This window comes from Dreissena polymorpha, chromosome 11 (genome assembly GCF_020536995.1).
Source record: "Dreissena polymorpha isolate Duluth1 chromosome 11, UMN_Dpol_1.0, whole genome shotgun sequence".
Classification (NCBI taxonomy): Eukaryota; Metazoa; Mollusca; class Bivalvia; order Myida; family Dreissenidae; genus Dreissena; species Dreissena polymorpha.
This window is the reverse complement of record NC_068365.1, coordinates 57,654,127-57,678,785: the sequence shown is the minus strand read 5'-3', so window position 1 is coordinate 57,678,785 and position 24,659 is coordinate 57,654,127. Positions and strand designations below refer to the sequence as shown.

Below are 24,659 nucleotides of genomic sequence, written 5' to 3'. Positions count from 1 at the left end.
ATGTTCCCTTGGCCTTTGACCTGTTTAATAGGCCTCTTCCTTTAATCTCAGCTGCTCATCATACCAATCTGTATGTCCAAGTGTTTTCAAGATATCATGTGGAAACTACATGATCTACATTTCTTGTCACAATTCCAGCGACTTTAACATTTGACCTGTTGACCTCATAATCTATATTTGTCATCTTTTGCTCCAAAGTAATAATCAAACTTATAAGCATGAAGGTATGTCTAAGAAATATAGCATCAAGCAGGTGAAAAAAAAACAAACAAGAATATCAGTAAAACTGATGAATGCTCCCCGATGATGCGCTTTGTCAATGTATGTGTTAATAAACACCAAAAATATCTATTATCCTCGTAGACCTTGACCCCAGTGACCTTAAACCTCATCAAAAGGTAGAGGTCCATGCAAGGCACCTACATGCCAAATATGAAAGCAATTGGTTAAGTATTGAAGGCCCTATGAGAAACGGTATCAAAAGTGTGACAGAAGGAAGTCTATTATTAGCCTCGGTGACCTTGACCTTGACCCCAGTGACCTCAAATCTCATCCAAAGGTAGAGGTCCATGCAAGGTACCAACATGCCAAATATGAAAGCGATTGGTAAAGTATTGAAGGGGCTATGAGAAACGGTAGCAAAAGTGTGACGGAAGGAAGGAACACGGAACTACAAACTGGCACCTATATGCTCCACCAATTTTTTTTCGGGGAGCATAAAAACAAGATGTGTTTGTAAAACACTTTGTCCCCCCATATATTTGACCTTTGACCTTTCACCACTAAAAATGTGCAGCTCCATGAGATACACATGCATGCCAAATAAATTATCAAGTTGCTATTCGCAGTATTTCAAAGTTTGAACTTTGACCTTGAAGGATGACCTTGACCTTTCACCACTCAAAATGTGCAGCTCCATGAGATACACATGCATGCCAAATATCAAGTTGCTAGCTTCAATAGTGCAAAAATTATGGCAAATGTTAAAATTTTACGCAAACAAACCAACAAAGCAACAAACAAACAGACAGGGCAAAAACAATATGTCTCCTAGTATAGACTGCGGGACATAATAAATAAAAGTAAACAAGCATATGAAAAACATTTGGTAACCAAAGAAACCACAGAAATTAACCCCTCTGCACAAAATGCATTAATTACTTTACTTTGCACCCCATAAATAAATCCCTTTACACAACATGCATTAATCCCTTTACACCAAATGCATTACCCGGTAATCCCTTTGTACCCTGTGCATTAATCCCCTTGCAACAAATGCGTTAATTCATTTGCACCCTATTCATTAATCCCTATGCACCCAATGCATTAATCCCTTTGAACCCATTGAATTATTTGATTAGCATGCAGTGAATTTATCAATTTGCACCCAAGGCATTAATAACTTTCAATCTAATTCATTAATCCCTACCGCAATACCTGTCTGTGACATAGAGGCTCCATACGCCCCCAGGTAGACGCCCACGTGGTCAGTGTGACACGATGATGGAGATAGCTCTATCACTGTGGTCAGCAGGTCAATCAGCATTTCTGTAAACATGGCCATTATTCACCGTATTATAAATAGCATTGTCCCCCATACAAGGCATGTTTGAACACAAATAAATCCAGTATATTTATATAAAATGGATACAAAAACAACAAGCGATGTGTTTGTGAAACACTATGTCCCCATATATATGACCTTTGACCTTGAAGGATGACCTTGACCTTTCACCACTCAAAATGTGCAGCTCCATGAGATACACATGCATGTCAAATATCAAGTTGCTAGCTTCAATATTGCAAGTGTACATTTAATGAGCGATTTTGACCAATATATTTGACCTTTGACCTTGAATGATGACCTTGACCTTTCACCACACAAAATGTGCAGCTCCATGAGATACACATGCATGCCGAATATGAAGTTGCTATCTTCAATATTTCAAAAGTTATGGCAAATGTTAAAGTTGGGGCAAACAAATAAACCAACAAACAAACCAACAGACAGGGCAAAAACAATATGTCCCCCACTATAGTGGTGGAGGACATAAAAACATAATTCTGTAACAAGAGCACCGCCTTGCGGGTGCAGACCACTCACCTATTTTTCTTTTTAAAGGTGAAGGGACCTATCTCAATACTTCAATCACAAAGGAGAGAGGGGTGGGGTGGAGAGGGGTGTATAGTGTGGGGGTGTGGTCATTTATTTCATTATCTTCCAAAAATAAGAAAAAAAAATGCCAACAAAAATATATAATTTTTTATTGGGGGGTGGGGGGGGGGGGTATTCTTGGGTGGGATGGTTGGATGGTATTTCAAAAATAAAGTCATCAAAATAAATATTTATGTTTGTTAACCATGTTTAAAAAAATGGGGGGGGGGGGGGTTATAGTGTGAGGGTGTGGTCATTTATTAGATAATCTTTAAAAAAAACAAGAGCTTGTCACAGTAGTGCCAAGCCCGCCGAAATGTGTTTGCTTGTATGACAACATTTGTTTTAGAGAGTATAATAATATTTGTAAAAACAAATAAAGGGAGATAATTCATTATGCTCAGGACAAAAATTTACTTTGAAATTATATAAAAGGGGAGATAATTAAAAAACTAAGGTAGATAGAGTTATGGTTCTTGGTCACTGCACTTCTCCTAGTTGCCATCTGTTTAAGTTTGAAGTTTCAAGTAAATCCCTTCAGTAGATTTAGAGTTATGCTCCGGACAAAAAATTACTTTAAAATCATATAAAAGGGGAGATAATTAAAAAACTAAGGTAGATAGAGTTATGGTTCTTGGTCACTGCACTTCTCCTAGTTGCCATATGTTTATATTTCAAGTTTCAAGTAAATCCCTTTAGTACATTTAGAGTCATGCTCTGGACAAAATTTACTTTAAAGTTATATAAAAGGGGAGATAATTCAAAAACTAAGGTAGATAGATTTATGGTTCTTAGTCACTGCACTTTGCCTACTTGCCATCTGTTTATATTTCAAGTTTCAAGAAAATCCCTTCAGTAGATTTAGAATTATGCTCCGGACAAAAAAATACTTTTAAATTATATAAAAGGGGAGATAATTCAAAATCTATGGTAGATAGAGTTATGGTTCTTAGTCACTGCACTTCTCCTAGTTGCCATCTGTTTATATATCAAGTTTCAGGTAAATCCCTTCAGTAGATTTAGAGTTATGCTCCTGACAAAAATTTACATTAAAATCATATAAAAGGGGAGATAATTAAAAAACTAAGGTAGATAAAGTTGTGATTCTTGGTCACTGCACTTCTCCTAGTTGCCATCTGTGTATATTTCAAGTTTCAAGTAAATCCCTTCAGTAGATTTAGAGTTATGCTCCGGACAAAAATGTACTTTAAAATCATATAAAAGGGGAGATAATTCAAAAACTAAGGTAGATAGAGTTATGGTTCTTGGTCACTGCACTTCACCTAGTTGCCATCTGTTTATATTCTAAGTTTAAAGTAAATCGATTGAATAGATTTGGAGTTATGCTTCGGACAAAGTTTCAGCCGGACGGACAGGACCAATTACTATATCCCCTCCGAATTTTTTTTTCGGCGGGGATAAAAAAGAGGGGGGGGGCGGAGCGTGATGGATGGTTTGGGTGGAGTCTTTTGTGGTATGTCAGGTAAGAGTTGTTTTATCAAAGTATCAATCAAATCTGATCATAAATAAAGAAGTTATGGCAATTTTAGCAATAAATTAATAATTTGACATTAATTCAAGGTCATTCAAAGGTCAAGGTAAAATTCAACTTGCCAGATACAGTGCCCTCATGATACATGTAGCATAAAAGTATTTGAAGTTTGAAAGCAATAGCCTTGATACTTAAGAAGTAAAGTGGATCTAAACACAAAATTAACCATATATTCAAAGTTACTAAGTAAAAAAGGGCCATAATTCTGTCAAAATGACAACCAGAGTTATGCAACTTGTCCTGCACTGTCCCCTTATGATAGTTTGCGAGTGTTCAAAGTATGAAAGCAAAATCTATGATACTATAGGAGTAAAGTGGACCAAAACACAAAACTTAACCAAATTTTCAAAGTATAAAAAGGGCACATAATTCTGTCAAAATGCCAGTCAGAGTTACATAGCTTTGCCTGCACAGTCCCCTTATGATAGTAAGTAAGTGTTGCAAGTATGAAAGCAATAGCTTTGATACTTACGGAATAAAATGGACCTAAACACAAAACTTAACCAAATTTTCAATTTTCTAAGTATAAAAAGGGCACATAATTCTGTCAAAATCTAACTTTGCCTGCCCAGTTCCCTCATGATAGTAAGTACGTGTACCAAGTTTGAATGCAATAGCTTTGATACTTTATGAGAAAAGTGGACCTAAACACAAAACTTAACAGGGCGCCGACGCCAAGGTGATGACAATAGCTCATAATTTAAAAAAAAATAAAATAGATGAGCTAAAAACTGGTTGCAGTCTTAATTCCTTAAATATTCATCATCTACTCATTTATCTAATTCAACTGTGAAAGTTTAAAAAAGATCCATCTAAAATTTAAAGAGGACTGTGATTTAGAACTGCATATATTTCTGCACATTTGAAACAGCATCCAAGTAAAACATTGATACACAGCTAAATTTAGTATTTTCCACTGGAATATTGAGGATGTGGCCCCAGACCTGAAGATCCATCAGTGAACCTGTATATGTGAAGGGCAAGGATGTGGCCCCAGACCTTAAGATCCATCAGTGAACCTGTATATGTGAAGGGCAAGGCTATCTCAATATGTAGTGAGCTTGACTGACAATCCAAAGCTCAGCCAAACCCAGTCTTAACCCTTTGCATGCTGGGAAATTTGTTGTCTGCTAAATTGTCGTCTGCTTAAGTTCTTAAATTAGCATTTTCTTCGATTTTTTTTCAAAGAATACAATCAGAATAGCAAACAGTTTGGATTCAGATGAGACGCCACGTTCTGTGACGTCTCATCTGGATCCAAACTGTTTGCAAAGGTCTTCAAAATTCGGTTCCCGCATTGAAAGGGTTAATACTCGAGTTGGTTATGAAATCCTTTCCATGGCGATTCTCCAGCTACCTCTGAACAGTAGTTGTTATTACTAATACTAACTTATTAGTATTTGGCATATGTATGTAAACTTAGTACAGGCTTAGCTAAGTGCTTTTGCATATTGAGTTAGCCTCGGAAATGAGTGGTTAGTTGGCTGACTGCTTTGATAAGACTGAAAAACTAAGTCAGAGAGGCCAAGAAAGCCCTAGATTGCTCGCCTGTGTAATGTTTTTGAGATTATTTTATGTTGCTTATAGAGTCTATATTAAACATGTTACCATGACTGTCACATGGTTAAACAATGAAATTCTATATTATCGACAAACCTTTGCTCTCCAGACCATTCTGTCCAAACATAGTCGGAAGAAAGCTGGAGTGACTGGTTACCATGTCAACCACAGTTGCTATGGGGATGGTGAAGGAAGGGCCATCAGAGCGGTACATTCGTGAAACGAGGTTGTTCAGCAGCAACATGGCTTCTTTGTGGTTGTACAAATCCCTGAAAAGGTGTCGATTTTTGGAGCAAACAGTTTATCAGCTTTTAGATGTATAATTAATTTACTCTCCTTATGCGTATAACAATAATCAAACAGGAAAATTTTGTCCATAACTGAGCATATGCTGTTTTCAATATTACCTGGTTTGGACTTTCATGACTAAGAATGCCCCTTATACCTTATCCATTATTGTTTATTGTACTGTATTGGACCATAACAATCCTTAAGCACTGTCTGGCTTTCCTGTCTTTTTTTGCCATTATCAATAAATTTTTTGGTTGTTGTATGGTATTGGGCTATAACAATCATTAAGCATCTTTTGGCTATCTTGTATTGGGCCATTATCCCTTAGCAGTTTTCAGCCATTATCACTAAACATTTGTTAGCCATTATCCTATAGCAGTGATGTGTGTTATTTCTACACAAAAATGATTTGCAATGAAGCTAAAATAATCATGTTCAACCTAAACTTATAATATTTTCTGTATTCGTTTCAATAAATGGTGCATTACCTTAGCATGAACTTGAGCAGGTTGCACCATGTTTGATCACAGTTGGGCATGGTAGAAATCCAGCTCGCAAATGTGTCCTAAAACACAAACAAACAATTGACTTCATGTACTGATGAACATTAAAATGAACATCCATGATATCCAGCTTACACAAATAAAAGTGAAGAATAAGTCGTCTTTTGAACTGGACAATTTTATTAAAATGTAAATTGAATGCACAAAATTGATTAAACAAGGGCTGTTTGTAAAACATGCAAGCCCCCCATATGGGCTGTCCGTTGTAGTGGCAGCCATTGTGTGAATACGTTTTTTGTCACTGTGACCTTGACCTTTGACCTAGTGACCTGAAAATCAATAGGGGTCATCTGTGAGTCACGATCAATGTACCTATGAAGTGTCATGATCCTAGGCAAAAGCGTTCTTGAGTTATCATCCGAAAATCATTTTACTATTTCGGGTCACCGTGACCTTGACCTTTGACCTTGTGACCTCAAAATCAATAGGGGTCATCTGCGAGTCATGATCAATCTACCTGTGAAGTTTCATGATCCTAGGCGTATGCATTCTTGAGTTATCATCCGGAAACCATTTCACTATATCGGGTCACCGTGACCTTTGACCTAGTGACCTCAAAATAAAAAGGGGTCATCTGCGAGTCATGATCAATCTACCCATGAAGTTTCATGATCCTAGGCGTATGCATTCTTGAGTTATCATTCAAAAACCATTTTACTATTTCGGGTCACCGTGACCTTGACCTTTGACCTAGTGACCTCAAAATCAATAGGGGTCATCTGCGAGTCATGATCAATGTACCTATGAAGTTTCATGATCCTTGGCCCAAGCGTTCTTGAGTTATCATCCGGAAACCACCTGGTGGACGGACCGACCGACCGACAGACCGACCGACATGTGCAAAGCAATATACCCCCTCTTCTTCGAAGGGGGGCATAAAAATGCACATATTCCTATTACAGTATTATTATCTGTATTTCAGTAATTTTATTTCTCCAAGGCGCTTGCACATTCTGGAAGACAAATGTACATTACAACTTGTCCAGTACAAGTCTACAGGCTCAAAATGATATTCTTTCCAATATTGTAAAGACATTAGTTTAGGAATTTAACATATAAAATGGTAAAAACTAAAGAATAGTGTTTTATCATCACACAATTAAAATTTATATACACTAAAATCTTCATCTTCATTTGAATTTTGAACAAAATTATACAAGCTTGTCCAAATGTTAAGGTAGTGGGAAAGACTACATGTCATCGTTTTAAAGCAGCAAGGTGCAATCAGGGTATCATATACAGGTCACCAATATTAATGTGGAACTGACCTTTATACAGGAATATATTAATTTAATGTTATCCTGAATAAATTACTTTCAGTAGCAGACATGTTTTGAACAAATTGAAGCTTTTCTCACTTAATACTCTGTTACGATATGTTTAAACTCGTAAACAACCTGCTCAAACAAAACCAAACGCAAATAAAGGAAACAATCCTAGCATACAAATAAAGTAAACAAATGGCAGGTTAATGTTGTCGAACTTTACACAGAAGGTTAACAACCCCTTCCTCTTTAAATTAAATGGGTGATCGTAAACAGTTTTAAACAGAAACCGTGTGATTTTTATACACCAATACTTACAATATTAAACTTGATTTTTATACACCAATACTTACAATATTAAACTTGATTTTTATACACCAATACTTACAATATTAAACTTGATTTTTATACACCAATACTTACAATATTAAACTTTGTCAAAATATTCAACAGCTTTTCAGAGACCCCAGTCACACTCCTTTTCCTTCCTAGTTCATGTGTGAGACACTTCACACACTGCTGAGCAATCTCCACACACTCAGCCTCATTTCCGTTCACAGATACGTCCTGGTTACCAGGTGTCTCCGGCTGGTTGCTTAGTAACCAAGATTGGTTGCTAAGGAGTGGGAGTAGGTCAATGTGATGGGTTTGCACTTCCTGTCCAGTCCGGAACAATTCAGTCAGCTTTTCAAACATGCTTGCAACCAATTTTGAACCTAAGTAATACAAACATACAAAAACAAGAGATCTACATTTAACAAAACCTGTCAGTTATAAGATGTTAATTGAGTATAAATCAATACACATTCAGTCAAATTTTAACCCTAAAAGTATTTAAAAGTAAAATTGTTATCTAGTTTTAAGTCTATCAGTTACAAGATCAATATGGTACCAACAACTGTAAACAATTTTATTCTATCAATTTTGCATTAAATGATAAAATCTTACATATTCAATGAAACAACACAGTGATATAGAGGATATTTGTTGGATTCAGTGGATTATCGATTTTAATTCACGAGTGATCATAGAAAATAATATTTTCACGAGTGGCGCAGCCACGAGTGAAAATATATATTTTCTATGATCACGAGTGAATTAAAATCGATAATCCATCGAATCCAACAAATTTTCTTTTTATTTTATGCTTTATTTCACAGTTTATATACATTGTTAAAGAGTTTAACTAAAGAATTTCGTTGGGAACATGACGTCATTTCGTCAAAAAAATGACGTCATTTAACATAAACAGTGAAAATTATCGATAATTTTCACTGATAATTTTCATTGTTTGAAACAGTGAAATTATCAGTTTTAATTCACTGATATTTCTCTATAAACCACCGGAAAGCATAAAATAAAAATGTTAAATCTGTAACAGGACTGATGAAGTTATTAAAAAAATGGTTTAAATTTTTTTTTTTTATGGTTAGATCAGATGATTTCATATGGATCATATGAACGACAAAATGCGACAATGGATCTTATGCCATGCGTGCCAGTGTTGCTCTAGACCAGCTCGTTCACAGTCTGGAAGGGAGCTACACTGTTAGCTAATGACACCACACAGACTAAACAGCAGAGAGATAGTAGCTCCTGGCCAGACTTCACCACACAGACTAAACAGCAGAGAGATAGTAGCTCCTGGCCAGACTTTGCAAATGGGCAGGCTGGTCTGAAGATACCATGGTTCCATAAGGCATAAGATCCATTTTTGCACAATACTTCTCATGTTAAACAGCAATACAAATCTACCAACCCACTACAGAACCTACCTGTGACAACACGTTTGTGTAACATTGTGAAAATATGCAAAAGAACATCAGAATTTTCAACTTGTTCAATTTCACAGAGTTGTAGGAAATCGGTTTTCAATATTTTCATCAGCTTTCGAGCTGCCTTGTCATAGATGTCTGAAAGTTAAAGTAGCATTCATTTTAAACAACATTTAAAAATTTCAAACATGAACAAATAAAAATAAATAAGAAATCAACATACTGCCAAAACAAGGACAGTGTCAAACATTATGAAAGTATGCTTTGACAAAAGTTGTTTAGCTTTATTTCGTAAACTATTAAGAAAAAAGAAAGAAAAACAATTCCGACTAAAACAATTCCCAACAATTATTATACCTTTCATTGAAGGACTATCCTTTGCAAGACTCAAGCAAGTCCTCACAAGCTCAAGATTTGACCTTGCATCCATCACTTTTTTGCCCTTGGCGGCCATTTTCAACACAGCCAAGGTCAAGGTCACATTGTGTGACATCATCAACTGAAGCAGCTTTAAACATTCCATCTTCTTCTCAGCCTCGACTGATAATAACATGTTCACGATGTTGACATCACAAAGCACGCTCAGTAGCGGGAAGTTTTCAATCAACTCTGACAGCACCACAAGATAATCTTTTTCAAACACAAGAAACACCTCAATCAGCGTATTGAAGGCTGCCTCTTTCAATTTTACAACTTTTAACCCCGACTGCATGATTTTTTTCAAAATCTGACATACCAAATTCTTGAATGCAAGGAATGTTTCTTTAGAAAATTGTCCGACTTCCATTCCAATGTTGCCTAGCAAAAGATTCACAACTTTGACACAATCTTCGCCCGCAAGAGACTGACACAAAACCTGCAAAATATCCACTAAGATACCCATAATATCACTTCTGCCACTAGATTCAAGCATGTTCTCAGTTTTTTGAAAATAATAACCAATATCGCTCTTCACAATAATACCACATGGTGATGCAATTGTCAGTAAATCACACACAAACTTTGAAATGACCTTTGACATTTTTCTAGACTGGTTCCCACTTTCTGATGTATTTGTAAGAAAATGCTGCTTTATAGCCGGATGATTGAGAACAAGTCTGATACAGGAACTCAGAGAATCTTTCGGTGTTTCCAGTGGTTGAAAGATGCTTTCCATGGGTAGATGACATTCTACGTTATCAATGAAGGCCGTTTTTAGAGCAGTTTCAATCTTGGCCAAAATGGAAGCAGTGCAGGACTCAACCCATTTGCAAGACTGCTTCTCTGCTTTCTAAAAATAGTACAAGCAAACATTTTCCTGTTCAATTAAAGTTATATCTGAAAGTCTGATTATTTCATTGTTTTTAGCATACAATTCAGCAAATGGAATCAATAAGCAGCCTTGCTACATCAAGGAGATTACTGAGATTATAAACTCTGATTGGTCCTAGGAGATATGCCTTGTCACAAAACTATCGCATCCATGTGTTGCACATAGGCCCAAGTGGAATGCTTTATTTTGTAACATATTTTTAGCATTCAAAACCATTATTTACAGATGTTTAGCATATCACCTGTTATTAAGTAAAACATTACCTTTATTTTATTGTATGCATACCAAAAATTGTATTGAGAACATACGAGGGGTGTTCCAGAAGTTCGTGGATTTTCGCTATAACTTTCATTTGGTAACATAAATGGATAAACAAATAGCATGCTAAGAATATTTCGTCCTTTCCAAATCTACTCTCCAAATATCATGGAAATACATAAAACAATAAATATATTACAGAGATTTAAACATGTGCACAATGCGCACACCGACGCACGTGTAACGTTTCTGTTCAACGTCATTGACGTTATGAAGTTAACAACTGTCAAATCTTTTCCACATAATCACCTCCAACGCGAATGCACTTTATGTGTCGGGAAATCCACATGTCAAAAGTGTCTCTATACCAGTCAGCGTCAAAAGAGGACACAATTCGCTGTGCTGCAACTGTAAGTTCCTGTTTACTTGCAAAGCGAATACCGCGCAACTGTGATTTAACTTCCATTAAGACGCGGAAGTCCATAGGGGCCAAATCTGGGCTGTAAGGAGGATGATTTAGGCGCTGAAACCCGATCACATCTATCTCAAGTTCTGTTGACTGGGCCCTATGCGCAGGTGCATTGTCAAGGTGTAGTATGACGGCTAAGGCATCAATCGTAGGTCTCTTTTTCCTTAGAGCATTCATTAAATCCCGGCGAAGTACCTGCAGTAGGCAAATTAAAGAATTTTAAGTTTCATGTAACTTTTTTAAATTGTAATTAATTTATTTTCTATTTTGAATACGAATAATTTTTTAGTAATAACAAAATTGTCAAAATAACAATACATAATTCAATAACGAAATTGTAATTACCTTTTGATAATATGTAGCATTTATCGTCTGACCATGGGGCACCTGGTGGATGAGCAGCATTCCCCGTCTATCCATGAAGAAGATGAACATATGTTTTCCACCAGACTTCATAAACCAGTTTCCACATTGAGGATTGTGCTTTTGTCTCCGGATCATAATGCCATAACCACGTCTCATCAAGTGTGATGATATGGTCCAAAAAGTGCTCTCCTTCTTTTCGGTATCTTCTCAAAAACTCTTCTGAGCACTTAACGCGTTTCACTCGTTCTTCACCAGAGAGAAGTTTTGGAACCCATCAAGCACTAACCTTGCACATTTTCATTTTCTCGGTTAGTATTCTGTAAACCAATGAAGTGCCAATTCCAAGCTCTTCTGCGATATATCGCACCTTTAAACGCCTATCTGTTTTAATCAAGTCTCTAACTTTGTCCGTAATGTTTGTTTAACTAGCGCCGGCCTACCACTTCGAGCATCATCTTCTACCTATTCGCATCCCTTTCTAAATCTTATCGTGCCATTTGAATACCAACGATCTTGAGCAGTTGAATTGTTTCGACTTTTTAACTTCCTCAAACGTTTTGGATGGTGTGTTGCCCAATGAGTGAAAAAATTTAATCACCGTGCATAGTTCAACGTTGTCAACTGACGACATGATTTCATTACGTTAACTATTGTCGTTTTTACCTTCGCGGTGTTACAGCTGAGAATGATGTAAACAACTTTGAATATTCAACCTACGTGTGACGTAGATATGTGACGTCAACGTCACATGTAATTTGCCGTAAATTCTGTTTATCAACGACATTTAAACCAAATTTAAATTCGCATAACGCTCATACTTATAATAAAATACACGCGTGCGCCGCATGTCGTTACTGAGGTCTCAATGGCAACGCGTTTCAAACGCGCTTTATGGAATTCATGCATTTTTAGCTTATATATAAAGTCCTTGATAATTGGTTTGTATAATTTGTAAATTTCATTGACTTTTACCAGCAAACTAATAAGTTATAGCGAAAATCCACAAACTTCTGGAACACCCCTCGTATATTTTAACCCATAGGACATAATTTAAAACAAGGGCTGTTTGTAAAACATGCATGCCTCCCATATTGGCTCTCCGTTGTAGTGACAGCCATTGTGTGAATATGTTTTTTGTCACTGTGACCTTGACCTTTGACCTAGTGACCTGAAAATCAATAGGGGTCATCTGTGAGTCATGATCAATGTACCTATGAAGTTTCATGATCCTAGCCATAAGCGTTCTTGAGTTATCATCCATAAAACATTTTACTATTTCGGGTCACCGTGACCTTGACCTTTGACCTAGTGACCTGAAAATCAATAGGGGTGATCTGAGAGTCATGATCAAGCTACCTATCAAGTTTCATGATCCTAGGCATAAGCGATTTTCAGTTATCATCCAGAAACCATTTTACTATTTCGGGTCACCGCGACCTTGACTTTTGACCTTGTGACCTGAAAATCAATAGGGGTCATCTGCGAGTCATAATCAATGTACCTATGAAGTTTCATGATCCTAGGCATAAGTGTTCTTGAGTTAACATCTGGAAACCATTTTACTATCTCGGGTCACCATGACCATGACCTTTGACCTAAAAATCAATAGGGGTCATCTGCGAGTCATGATCAATGTACCTATGAAGTTTCATGATCCTAGCCATAAGCGTTCTTGAGTTATCATCCGGAAACCATTTTACTATTTCGGGTCACCGTGACCTTGACCTTTGACCTAGTGACCTGAAAATCTATAGCGGTCAACTGCGAGTCATGATCAATCTACCTATCAAGTTTCATGATCCTAGGCATAAGCATTCTTGAGTTATCATCCGGAAACCATTGTACTATTTCGGGTCACCGTGACCTTTGACCTAGTGACCTCAAAATCAATAGGGGTCATCTGCGAGTCATGATCAATGTACCTATAAAGTTTCATGATCCTAGGCATAAGCGTTCTTGAGTTATCATCAGAAAACTATGTTACTGTTTCGAGTCACTGAGACCTTGACCTTTGACCCAGTGACCTGAAAATCAATAGGGGTCATCTGCCAGTCATTATCAATCTACCTATGAAGTTTCATGATCCTAGGCATAAGCGTTCTTGAGTTATCATCTGGAAACCATTTTACTATTTCGGGTCATCGTGACCTTGACCTTTGACATAGTGACCTGAAAATCAATAGGGGTCATCTGCGAGTCATGATCAATCTACCTATCAAGTTTCATGATCCTAGGCATAAGCATTCTTGAGTTATCCGGAAACCATTTTACTATTTCGGGTCACCGTGACCTTTGACCTAGTGACCTCAAAATCAATAGGGGTCATCTGCGAGTCATGATCAATGTACCTATGAAGTTTCATGATCCTAGGCCTAAGCATTCTTGAGTTATCATCTGGAAACCATCTGGTGGACAGACATACATATGGACGGACGGACGGACCGACATGAGCAAAACAATATACCCCCTCTTCTTCAAAGGGGGGCATAAAAACTGTGGCGAGAAAACATCAAAAACCTAACATCACAGCTGTGGGCCTTGCAGTTTCAGTTTTAGTGATAGTAAAATATAAGTAAATTAATAGAAGTCCATATAAGGATGTAAATGACATCTATTATTTTTTTAGATAATGTCATTTCATTAAATATTTTTTAGGTTATTTTGGGTTTCAAGTTTAAATAATTCGCATGATCCCTTGGGCATAGCCAGTTTTAATCTCTGTGCCATGATTGCAAAAAACTTTGTATTGGACAAATATCCTAAAACAACACATTTAAAAGCTTTGGGTTATCTAGTTTTAGAAATTACAGTCTAACCTGTCTATAAAGACCACTCAAGGGATTTGGTCGTTGTGGTCTTTGTTCACAGGTGGTCTTTATTCCCAGGGTCGATTGAAACTTTGCAAAATATGCTAGTAGTATTTAACAGGTACCTTATCTATGTATGTGCTCTTTTGTTTAAATGTTTGAATACTTATGCATGTATAATAAATAAAGGATTGAAAACACAGTTTTGTTTTTATTATTTCCATTCCCTTATGTTTTTATTAATTATTTCATTAATCATATACATTTATAAATAATTATTGACATACATGTATATGTACATGTAATTCAGAATGTTCTGGATTTGAGTTTTGCCTACACCAAGATCACTAGCCACTCGTCTACAATTGTGTCCTTTAACTAACAAACTAATGACCGCAACGCGTTCTTCAAACATCAAGAACATACGCTTGGAAGCCATGATGGTTAAATTGAACTGATTACTTGTCTATAATCTATGCAAGTCTTATCAAGGAGAAATGTAAGAAGGGAATGGCTATCAAAATGTTTGTATTTCAGGCATCGTTATTGATATAAAACCGTTAATTTCCTTAATGAGTTGATGAAAGCCCCAAACTTGTCTTTGATATTTTCAGCAATTAGTACATTAATCGCGAGTCACTTTAATACAAAGGCAATATTTTTACACTTTTGACAAACTGTCAAATGCATAAAGGAAGCAGGCGACTACCAATTAGCTATGCGTGTTAAATAAACAAACAACTGCTATCAAGTGCAATAAACTGTCACTTGTCAATATTTCCATAGCGACCGACAAGTCCACTGGTAAGATGTGTATCACGTGAATACACAGCGTCTTGGCGGCCATTGTTTTTTGAAAGTTGCAAAATCGTTGATTTTTATGATTGCAGTGGTCGTTGTAAGCTATCAAAAAGGACTTTTGGGAATGTAAAAGGGCGGTCTTTGGTCTTTGTTCGCAGGTGGGCTTTATTCGCAGGTTCAATATTTAGCGAAATTGTTCGGGAGGAAATCGGTGTGGTCGTTATTGACTGTTGGTCGCTATTAACAGGCGGTCGCTCGGGCAGGTTGGACTGTATTATCTTGAAAATCTACTTTTAGCTCTGGTGACCTACATATGCGATTTGAACAACTTTGAAAGAGGGTCATCCAAGTATCATTCCTGGTAAGTTTCATGCAGGAAAAGCTGCAAGCAAATTACTGTTGACAGACAACTTGCGATGCCAGTGACTGGAGTCACTTACCACAAAAGCTCATTATAAGCACATTGTACTTTGGTTGCTAATAATACATTAGTGAAGGAAGATAGCCATACAATTAATACAAACATATTAAACCTGAATCAATGAACGTTTTTAACCAACCTTTGAGAGATTCTGAGCAATGAACCACAAATGCAGGAGGTCCCTAGAAATATCAGATTTCAGACTGTTGCCAGGTAGAGACAGGTTTCCCTTGGAAACCAATTCATCCGCCATCAATTGGACAATGTTATTTCCGTTTGCATCAACCGTTGTAGAGACCTGCAATAAGAACTTGCATTGTGAAGCCACTGTTAATGTTTGTTATATGATAGATCTAGTAGGTATAATTCTTTGTTCTTACAACAGGTAGCCATCAATGCAACAGCAACAGCAACTAGATGTCCACCAATTTACTTAAACTGAGACAGATAATTGGAAATTCTTTTACAAAAACAGTTTTCTTTTCAAATGCAAATGGCCACTTTATGTTCATGCACAGCGAGTCCTCATTGGCACAGGTCCACAAGACCTCCAAAGGTAAATTTTTCATACTCAAGTTTCATCAAGCTGGGCTTGTAACAATTTCTTTGTCTCAAAGAAGGATATGAGAATATTAGATTGCTTGGTCAAATTATTACTTTGAATGGCTTTTTATGGAATAAATGGTTAATACATGTGCTTTGGCACATACAACAAGCGTATGCTTGCATATTGATTTGAGCCGGCTCTGAGAAAATGAGGCTTAATGCAGTCTGCATAGGCGGATCAGGAAGGACACTTTCCGCTTTTATGAATTTTTTTTGTTTAAAGAATGTCCTTTTTTTAGCGAAAAGTCAGGTTAGGCGTAAAGTGTCGTCACCGATTAGCCTGTGCAGACGGGGACAAAACTTACTGCACATGCATTAAGCCCTGTTTTCCCAGAGCAAGGCTTATGTCATACCTTTTTGGTCCACATGCCCACATAGTCTGCAAACCCTTCCACAAGCACTCCGTGCCCACATTGAGCCATCATGTGACAGAAGGCTCGTGGATCCACTTGAAGGTGAAATGTCTGTAGGAGGACTGATGTCACATACTGCTTGGATCCTAATAATAGAAATAAATTGAAAAATGTAATAAAAGTTTAATAAATTTGTATGAACCTCTGGAAAAACGTGGATTCATGCATGTGTTTAAGTTTAGTCCCTCTTTCAGCCTGTGCAGTCAGCAAATGATAATCAGAGACAACTTTTTTTCTCTTACAGAGACTTCCTTTAATGGATTTTTTTAAGCTGATCGTGTTGTCACTGATTTGCCTGTGCACACTGCACAGGCTTATCTGGGACAATACTTTACGAACATCTATTAAGCCCTGTTTTCCCACAGTGAGTCTTGCATATTTTTTTTGTAACACAAATGAACCCTCTCTTGTGCTTATACCTAAACCGACTATCAGACTGCCAATGTGATCACTAATTTTGTTTGTTGGAATTTCTGAATTCTTAACAGTATTTCAGACACATTATGGTTCAATTAAATTACTCACGCTGGGTCAACTGAGACTGAGACAGTCTGGCAGATGGACATTCTTACCCCTATATAAAACACATACAACTTGAATGGTTGTAAACAAATTAATATTTATTTTTTATTTTCATGGTGGTATATAAACAAATGTTCCATACCTTCAGAAAAGTTTTCACCTTTGCTGGCAACATCTACAGCTACCAGAACCAACGGACAGAAGGCAAATCTGCACACAAAGAACAAATGTACTATGACATGAAAAGAATATGTTAATACAGTGGGTATTTTGTTTTTGAAAAATATTGTCACATTTTAAAACGAAAAACTAATCAAAGAGCATACTGATCCTCTGGTCAATGGCAAGTTATCTGAGATAGCTACTTCTTGACTGAAAACTTAGAACTTAAATACTGATGTGCATAAATATGAGATTTTTTCTTTTATATAATTATCATTACATTTTTATGAACTATTTATTGCCATGACAACAATCTGCTGTTGAATAAACAGTACGCTTCTTACCGCCTGACATCAGAGGCTGTCCCGCCGGAGGTGTTCACATTTACATCCAGCTCTGTCTCATCCATTTTCAAAACATCTGCATGAAACAATAATTTAGCCTTGCTCAATAAAATGGGTCTTAAAGTGTCATCCAAGATTAGCCTGTGAAGACTGCAAGGCTATCAATTAGGGATGACAGCCTTCCCTCAAGACTGTATCAAGGCTATCAATTAGGGATGACAGCCTTCCCTCAAGACTGTATCTTGGCTAAGAAGAGATTTTCTTTAACAGAAAAATATCACATCCATTAAGCTCTGTTTTCCCACTCATATCAATATGCAGAAAGAACATATACATATTAAGTAATTAACAAGAGGCCCATGAGGGCTTGAATCGCTCTACTGCTATAAACACTGTGCAAGTTTGGAAAGAATAAGATGGAAACTGTATACTTAATCGCCCAAACAAGGAGAATTTACTCAAATTCAAGGGGAGATTATTGTGTACTTATTTCTCCGATACTGCTCATATTTAATAGGGTTGAAGTCCTCATTGATATAAAGATACTGTGCAAATTTGGAAATAATTGGATGAAAACTGTGGAATTAATTGGGTAAACAAACGGGATTTCAAAATTTTCTCATATTCAACGGGAAGTCATTCTGGACTTATTGCTTCGATATTGCTCTTTTTAAACAAGAGCACCGCCTTGCGGGTGCAGACCGCTAATCTATTTTTCTTTTTAAAGGTGTAGGGACTTATCTCAATTTCAATCACAAAGGGTGGAGTGGAGAGGGGTGTATAGTGTAGGGGTGTGGTCATTTATTACATTATCTTCCGAAAATGCAAAAACAATGCATTTTTTTAAACCACCCAAGAATTCTTGGGTGGCATGGTTGGACGGTATTTCAAAAATAAAATAATAAAAATAAATATTTGTGTTTTTTAACCATGTTTGAAAAAAACAAGAGATGTGTTTGTCAGAAACACAATGCCCCCTATTGCCCCGCTTTGAATATTTTTTAATTTTTTTTTTACCTTTGACCTTGAAGGATGACATATACCTTGTACTTCCACCACTCAAAATGTGCAGCTTTATGAGAAGGCCGCTTTGAAATATTATTTTTTTGACCTTTGACCATGAAGGATGACCTTGACCTTGAAGGATGACCTTGACCTTGAACTTCCACCACTCAAAATGCGCAGCTTAATGATAACGCCGCTTTGAAATTATAATTTTTTTGACCTTTGATCTTGAAGGATGACCTTGACCTTGAAGAATGACCTTGACCTTGAACTTCCACCACTAAAAATGTGCAGCTTCATGAGAACGCCGCTTTGAATTTTTTAATTTGTTTTTTGACCTTGACCTTAAAGGATGACCTTGAACTTCCCCCACTCAAAATGTGCAGCTTCATGAAAACGCCGCTTTGAATTTTATTTTATTTTTTTGACCTTGAAGGATGACCTTGACCTTTAACTTCCACCACTCAAAATGTGCAGCTTCATGGGATACACATGCATGCCAAATATCAAGTTGCTATCTTCAATATTAAATAAACAGCTGCGCCATGAGCGCATGATACGCCCGTCGTTCGCCAATGAAGTAGTAAGGTAATAAATAACCCTTTGAATCATTTTTTTACTTCAGTTTATTTGTATTTGAATACATGGTTTATTTTATAAGTACATGAGCATGGAGCGCCGTCTCCTTGACATTCATACCATATCTTTTTTTGAGTATATGTATGCATTTCTTTAGAGGATATGGAGTTGAAGTAAACCTGTTATAGATATTTTGACCAATAATAAAAGAGAAATGTAGATGGGTAAGTGGTAGTGTACAATCGGAATAGAAAAAAGCTCACCTTGTTCAATTTTTCAGGGATACTAAAAAAAAAAAAAAAAAAATCCATCGAAGGATATTTGAGCTACAGTAGGACATTCAATGAAATGACGAAATTTTGACGAACAAAGTCCCATAACTCTGGAACGACAATTCAGAATTCCGTCAAAAACGAAAGGGGATCAGGGTTTATCAATATTAAGATTGTGTTCAAATTTGAAAAAAATCCATCGAAGGATATTTGAGCTACAGTAGGACATTCAATGAAATCACGAAATTTTGACGAACAAAGTCCCATAACTCTGGAACGACAATTCAGAATTCCGTCAAAAACGAAAGGGGATCAGGGTTTATCAATATTAAGATTGTGTTAAAATTTGAAGAAAATCTGTCAAAGGATATTTGACGTAGCGTACGACATTAACAGACGGACGGACACGGGGTATACCATAATACGTCCCGTCATAGACGGGCGTATAAAAAGTTATGTCTAATGTTAAAGTTTTCGGACGGACAGACACCATAAATTTGACATTTGACCTTGAAGGATGACCTTGACCTTTCACCACTCAAAATGTGCAGCTCCATGAGATACACATGCATGACAAATATCAAGTTGCTATCTTAAAAAGTGAAAAAGTTATGGCCAATGTTAAAGTTTTTTTTCGGACGGACAGACAGACTGACTGACACTGACGGACAGACAGACTGACTGACACTGACGGACAGTTCAACTGCTATATGCCACCCTACTGGGTGGCATAAAAATTATTTTTTTGGGGTGGGGGTGGGGGGTATAGTGTGTGGGTGTGGTGGTCATTTATTAGATGATCTTTAATTTAAAAAAAAAAAAGAATGGGGGGGATTAAGGAGGTGGATTCGGGGAGGGGGGGGGGGGGGGGGGCGGATGGTTTGGACGGAGTCAATTGTGGTATGTCAGGTAAGAATTGTTTTGTCAAAGTATCAATCGAATCTAATCATAAATAAAGAAGGTTATGGCAATTTTAGCAAAATTTAATAATTTGACCTTGAGAGTCAAGGTCATTCAAAGGTCAAGGTAAAATTCAACTTGCCAGGTACAGTACCCTCATGAAAGCATGAAAGTATTTAAAGTTTAAAAGCAATAGCTTTGATACTTTAGAAGTAAAGTGGATCTAAACACAAAATGTAACCATATATTCAAAGTTACTAAGTCAAAAAAGGGCCATAATTCCGTAAAAATGACAAATAGAGTTTTGCAAATTGTCCTTTACTGTCCCCTTATGATAGTTTGCGAGTGTTCCAAGTATGAAAGCAATATCTATGATTCTTTAGGGGTAAAGTGGACCAAAACACAAAACTTAACCAAATTTTCAAGTATAAAGGGCCCATAATTCCATCAAAATGCCAGTCAGAGTTACATAACTTTGCCTCCACAGTCCCCTTATGATAGTTAGTAAGTGTTGCAAGTATGAACGCAATGGCTTTGATACTTTAAGAAAAAAGTGGACCTTAACACAAAACTTAACCAAATTTTCAATTTTCTAAGCATAAAAAGGGCACATAATTCTGTCAAAATGCCAGTCAGAGTTACATAACTTTGCCTGCACAGTCCTTTTACGATAGTTAGTAAGTGTTGCAAGTATGAAAGCAATGGCTTTGATACTTTAGGAAAAAAGTGGACCTAAACACAAAACTTCACCAAATTTTCAATTTTCTAAGTATAAAAAGGGCACATAATTCTGTCAAAATGCCAGTCAGAGTTACATAACTTTGCCTGCACAGTCCCCTTATGATAGTTAGTAGGGGTTGCAAGTATGAAAGCAATAGCTTTGATACTTAAGGAATAAAATGGACCTAATCACAAAACCAAAATTTTAAATTTTCTAAGTATAAAAAGGGCACATAATTCTGTCAAAATGCAAGCCAGAATAATCTAACTTTGCCAGCCCAGTCCCCTCATGATAGTAAGTAAGTGTACCAAGTTTGAATGCAACAGCATTGATACTTTATGAGAAAAGTGTGCCTAAACGCAAAACTTAACCGGACGCCGACGCCAAGGTGGTGACAATAGCTCATAATTTTTTTTCAAAAAAAATAGATGAGCTCAAAGGGTTTGAGTCCTCATTGATACAAAGACACTGTGCAAGTTTGCCAAGAATTGGATGAAAATAATGGATTTTATCACATAAAAACACTGATTTTCATTTTTTTCTCAAATTCAAGGGGAGATAATTCTGGGCTTATAACTCCGATATTGGGGGGTCAGTAGTTGGGGGGACAAGAATTGCACTATATGTACAGTTAATGGAAAATTTCAAAGGGCCAAAACTCTGTGAAAAATCGTCCGACCAGAACCGGCTGATAATATGCACATCTCCTCTTGGTAGTGAAGCTTCCCATAAAGTTTAATTGAATTCCGGTCATTAGTTGCTGAGAAAAAGCCCGGACAAAAATTGTGCACGGATGGACACACGCACAGACAGCAAAGCGGCGACTATATGCTCCCCCCAAAATTTTTGGGGAAGCATAAAAATGTTTAACAAAACTATTGAATTCAACTGACTACTACATGTTTATGAAAGGTGTCCTGTCAGTATCAGAATGTAAACCTATTTTCAGTTTAATCATTTTTATTAAGTTTTCCAGAGTCAACAAGAGATGTGTTTGTTAGAAACACAATGCCCCCTATTGCGCCTCTTTGAAGCCATAAATCTGACCTTTGACCTTGAACGATGACCTTGACCTTTAGCCACTCAAAATGTGCAGCACCATGAGATACACATACTTGCCACATATCAAGTTGCTATCTTCAATATTCAAAAAGTTATGACCAAACTTTAACGAAGGTTAAAGTTTTAGGAACGAAAAATACAATGATATTTGACCTTTGACCTTGAAGGATGACCATGACCTTTATTTTTCACCACTCAAAATGTGCAGCTCCATGAGATACACATGCATGCCAAATATGAAGTTGCTATCTTCAATATTGCAAAAGTTATAAAAGTTTAACCAAGGTTTAAGTTTTGTGACACACACATACAATGGCTGACACAATGACAGACAGACAGGCAAAAAACAATATACCCCCCGATCTTTCGATCCGGGGCATAAAGGATATATCTTGTATAAAACAAGAATCAACTTCTATATTTCCTAATATACTTAAATATAACCAATAACATACCATCAATGTTAACCTGTTGCGTCTTTGCAAAATCAGTATCCATAGCAACCTTGCTCTGTATGTCACACAGCAGGTCCATGTATGGATACGGGTTGTGAATGTAGGTCATCATCACCTTGGTTACAAGGTCAAGGACACACGAGCCGTGAGACTGTAGTGTGCGTAACCATAGCAACAGCTCTTCTCTGTGACCATCAAACTGACCAGTGCTTTCAAGCAGCTGAGAAAAGCAAGAATTTGCAAAGTATGTTATATGTGGAGTTCATGCCATAAGAGTAGAAAAAAAATCACTGAGTGACCCCATGACCTAGTTTTTGACCCGGCATGGCCCATGTTTGAACTTCACCTAGACATCATCTAGATACAACTTCTGACCAAGTTTGGTGAAGCTCTGATGAAAACTACTTGAATTAGAGAGCGTACACCATGCTCAATGTTTAAAACGCACTAAGTGACCTCGTGACCTAGTTTTTTGACCCGGCATGGCCCATGTTCGAACTTGACCTACACATCATCTAGATACAACTTCTGACCAAGGTTGGTGAAGCTCTGATGAAAACTACTTGAATTAGAGAGCGGACACCATGCTCAATGTTTAAAACACACTAAGTGACCCCGTGACCTCATTTTTGACCCTGCATGACCCATATTCAAACTTGACCTAGACATCATCTAAATACAACATCTAACCAAGTTTGGTGAAGATCGGATGAAAATTACTTGAATTAGAGAGCAGACACCATGCTGAATGTTAAAAAACGCACTAAGTGACCCCGTGACCTAATTTTTGACCCGGCATGGACCATGTTTGAACTTGGCCTAGAGGACTTCGTTTGTGGGGGTATAATGAACCTTAAATTTATAGCAATGTACATGGTTTTTACAATAATGAAAATATAACAAGTTTCCTGTAGGACATGGTGTTTATTTGATTCATGTTGCTAAAATCTCTGTAATGTTACACATACAAATAATTAGTCTTTTGTGTTAAGTTAGATATTTTGCTGTTTTGAACAGTATTTCAGTCAAATTATGGCGGTCAATTAACTAACTAACACTTTTTCTGAGATAGCTGGTTTATCAGTACTAAGGGCATACAATTATGCCAGTAGCTGAAAACTGCCCTGCCTTGAATCAGAGGTGGGTAGAAGAATGGCCGTAGAAATGAGTTTATGAACAATACCAAAAAAAGTTATGTGGCTGGTCTGGAGATTGAACGGCAATCCTTGGTTTTATAGTGCAGCGCTTTACCAACTGGGCTAGCCGGCAATATAACCACAATATTTTTTTTTTCTTATTAGGTTTACAAGTGTTGGGCAATTTTGTTGAAGAACAAACATGATACAAAATAATTTGTATTACCCTTTAAGGGCTAATGAATGCAAGTGAGGTTTTTAATAAATTGTATTCCTACCTTACAAACTAGCGATAACATTGCCTGTGATAGTTTTGAATCTACAGATAGTGCTGTCACCATCTCCAGCAGTTGATAAAGTAAAGGGTGGCCTGAGGTATTCTGGAATCAAATGTATAATAATGTAAGCATCAAATGTCATGGTAATGTTACAATGTTGTAAACAAAGTGCCAACGATACTTAATTTTTTTCCGAATTACATCAAAACAAATTTTCTTAAAGTAAAATTCATTTTAATTATTAAATACTTACCTGTTATCTCTAGCTTACCCCTTTCCAAGGGAATTATTTCATCCGGAAAATATTCAAGCGCTGGGAATCGTCCACCTCTATAAGAATCCAAATCAGGTTAAACATAGTACAATGCAACCTAACAGGAAATCAAGAACCACAACTCATCTTTCCTTTACGCAAACATAAAAAGGCGATGAGCGGGGTGGGAGGTGGGACTTACCGATAAAAGGTAAGTATTTAATAATTAAAATGAATTTTACTTTAAGAAAATTTGTTTTAATATCATAAATACGTTACCTGTTATCTCTAGCTGATTTTGCAGCTGCGGCGGGAAGGTTCGCATATTTTTTCCCATCACAGCAGAACCCATATAG

General features: G+C 36.8%; 1 protein-coding gene across 2 annotated transcripts in view; it reads right to left on the bottom strand.

The window, feature by feature from the left end:
- Positions 1–24,659, bottom strand: part of LOC127850334 (nucleolar pre-ribosomal-associated protein 1-like) — a 59,526-nt gene that overhangs the window by 12,453 nt on the left and 22,414 nt on the right. For both annotated transcript variants that reach the window (XM_052383305.1, XM_052383306.1), the window contains exons 14-25: positions 24,051–24,152; positions 22,637–22,856; positions 17,643–17,718; positions 17,279–17,346; positions 16,555–16,700; positions 15,735–15,893; positions 9,519–10,431; positions 9,162–9,299; positions 7,810–8,102; positions 6,047–6,123; positions 5,364–5,536; positions 1,438–1,548 (exon numbers count right to left, since the gene is read on the bottom strand). In XM_052383305.1, the coding sequence (XP_052239265.1) occupies positions 1,438–1,548; positions 5,364–5,536; positions 6,047–6,123; positions 7,810–8,102; positions 9,162–9,299; positions 9,519–10,431; positions 15,735–15,893; positions 16,555–16,700; positions 17,279–17,346; positions 17,643–17,718; positions 22,637–22,856; positions 24,051–24,152 (2,476 nt within the window). The remainder of the gene's footprint in view (positions 1–1,437; positions 1,549–5,363; positions 5,537–6,046; positions 6,124–7,809; positions 8,103–9,161; positions 9,300–9,518; positions 10,432–15,734; positions 15,894–16,554; positions 16,701–17,278; positions 17,347–17,642; positions 17,719–22,636; positions 22,857–24,050; positions 24,153–24,659) is intronic.